Source organism: Monoraphidium neglectum (assembly GCF_000611645.1).
Source record: "Monoraphidium neglectum strain SAG 48.87 unplaced genomic scaffold scaffold06546, whole genome shotgun sequence".
Lineage (NCBI taxonomy): Eukaryota > Viridiplantae > Chlorophyta > Chlorophyceae > Sphaeropleales > Selenastraceae > Monoraphidium > Monoraphidium neglectum.
Window position 1 is genome coordinate 1 of NW_014007098.1, and position 1,288 is coordinate 1,288.

Consider the following 1,288-nt stretch of genomic DNA (forward strand, 5'->3'; position numbering starts at 1 on the left):
CCATCCCCACCCCACCCCCACCCCATCCTCACCCCACCTGCAGCCATATGTACAGCACCACCACGTAACCTGCGTCACTCGGCACCAGGTGGATTGGCTGATCTGTGATCACCGTCTCCTCGTGCGAGGGCGGCAGCACGATTGCCAGCACGATGCCCACCCACACAAACAGGATGGTGTTGGCCCCCCACTCGAGGACGCCCCAGAAGCCATGCATCGCCTCCTCTGCGCGCAGCGCGATCTGCCGCCCGCCTGCCGAGCGGTGGGGTTCGGCGGTAGGGGCGGTCGATCGAACTTTTGTGCGATGGACCAGTTGGTTGAGAGGGGGCGCGGCGCCACGGCGCGACGCCCGGGAAGAGGCGGGTGAGCAGGGGTCTGCCGCACTGACGCGCGGCGGGCCGCGCAGATGCGCGCTGGTGCGCGCCCTATGACAGGTCGAATCTGCGACCCCGCGCAACAAGTCCCATGCACCATGGGCCCCTGCGGCAGCTTCTATGTTACTTCCTATTCCCAGGCTGATCGCGAACCCTTTGCAGCCCACACCTATCAGGCTCATCGCGAACCCGTTGCACACGACCGCCAGCAGCCCAGACGCCCCCACCAGCCGGTCGGCGGTGTAGTAGCTGGCATACGCTGACATCAGCGTGACAATGGTGGTCAGGGTGGGGTCGCGGAAAATGTTGTCCAGCAGCCAGCTGGTGGCCGCGCCAAAGGCGATGCCTAGCACCATGCCCACGACAGCCAGCAGGCAGAACTGGGCGATCGCCTGGATTGGGTGCGGTCGAGGCGAGAGGGTGTGGAGTGCTTCTGATTTGGGTGGCACGTTTGCGGTGTGCGGTTCTTGAGGTAGGAGGGGTGGCATGTGGGTGGGCGGGTGATCAGGCAGGCAGGCGCGTGCCGTGCAACTGCGCCTCGCAACTGCACCGTCCGACCGTCAGCAGCGCCGGGCACTGTGCAGAGGGGCAGCCAAACGGGCGCCGCCGCCGCGAAACAATCACAGCAGCGCGGCCACAGCCTTCGGATGGCCGGGGCCCCCGACATTCCACCCTCAGCAACGCCGCCCTGGGACGCGGCACGCCAGGCGGTGCGGGCGCGGGCGCGGGCGCGGGTTTGGGCTCACCCCTCCGACCGTGACGGCCTCCCCCTCGACGATCTTCTGGAGGAGCAGGAATATCACCAGCGCGCTGCCGTCGTTCATGAGGGACTCTCCGTCGATTACGCACGCCAGCTTCTGGGACGCGCCGACCTGGGTCATTGGGGGGGTGGGGAAAGGGGTGGCGGCGTAGGG

The 1,288-nt window shown here is 67.4% G+C and overlaps 1 protein-coding gene across 1 annotated transcript; it reads right to left on the reverse strand.

Annotated features, from left to right (window-relative positions):
- Positions 1-28: 28 nt before the first annotated feature.
- On the reverse strand, positions 29-1,255 carry MNEG_16584 (Sodium/hydrogen exchanger 7; the record flags this gene model as incomplete). Its single annotated transcript, XM_014034945.1, has 3 exons — positions 29-252; positions 544-766; positions 1,121-1,255. 3 exons carry the CDS (start codon positions 1,253-1,255, stop codon positions 29-31), a joined length of 582 nt encoding a protein of 193 aa, XP_013890399.1.
- Between the last annotated feature and the right edge of the window lie 33 nt (positions 1,256-1,288).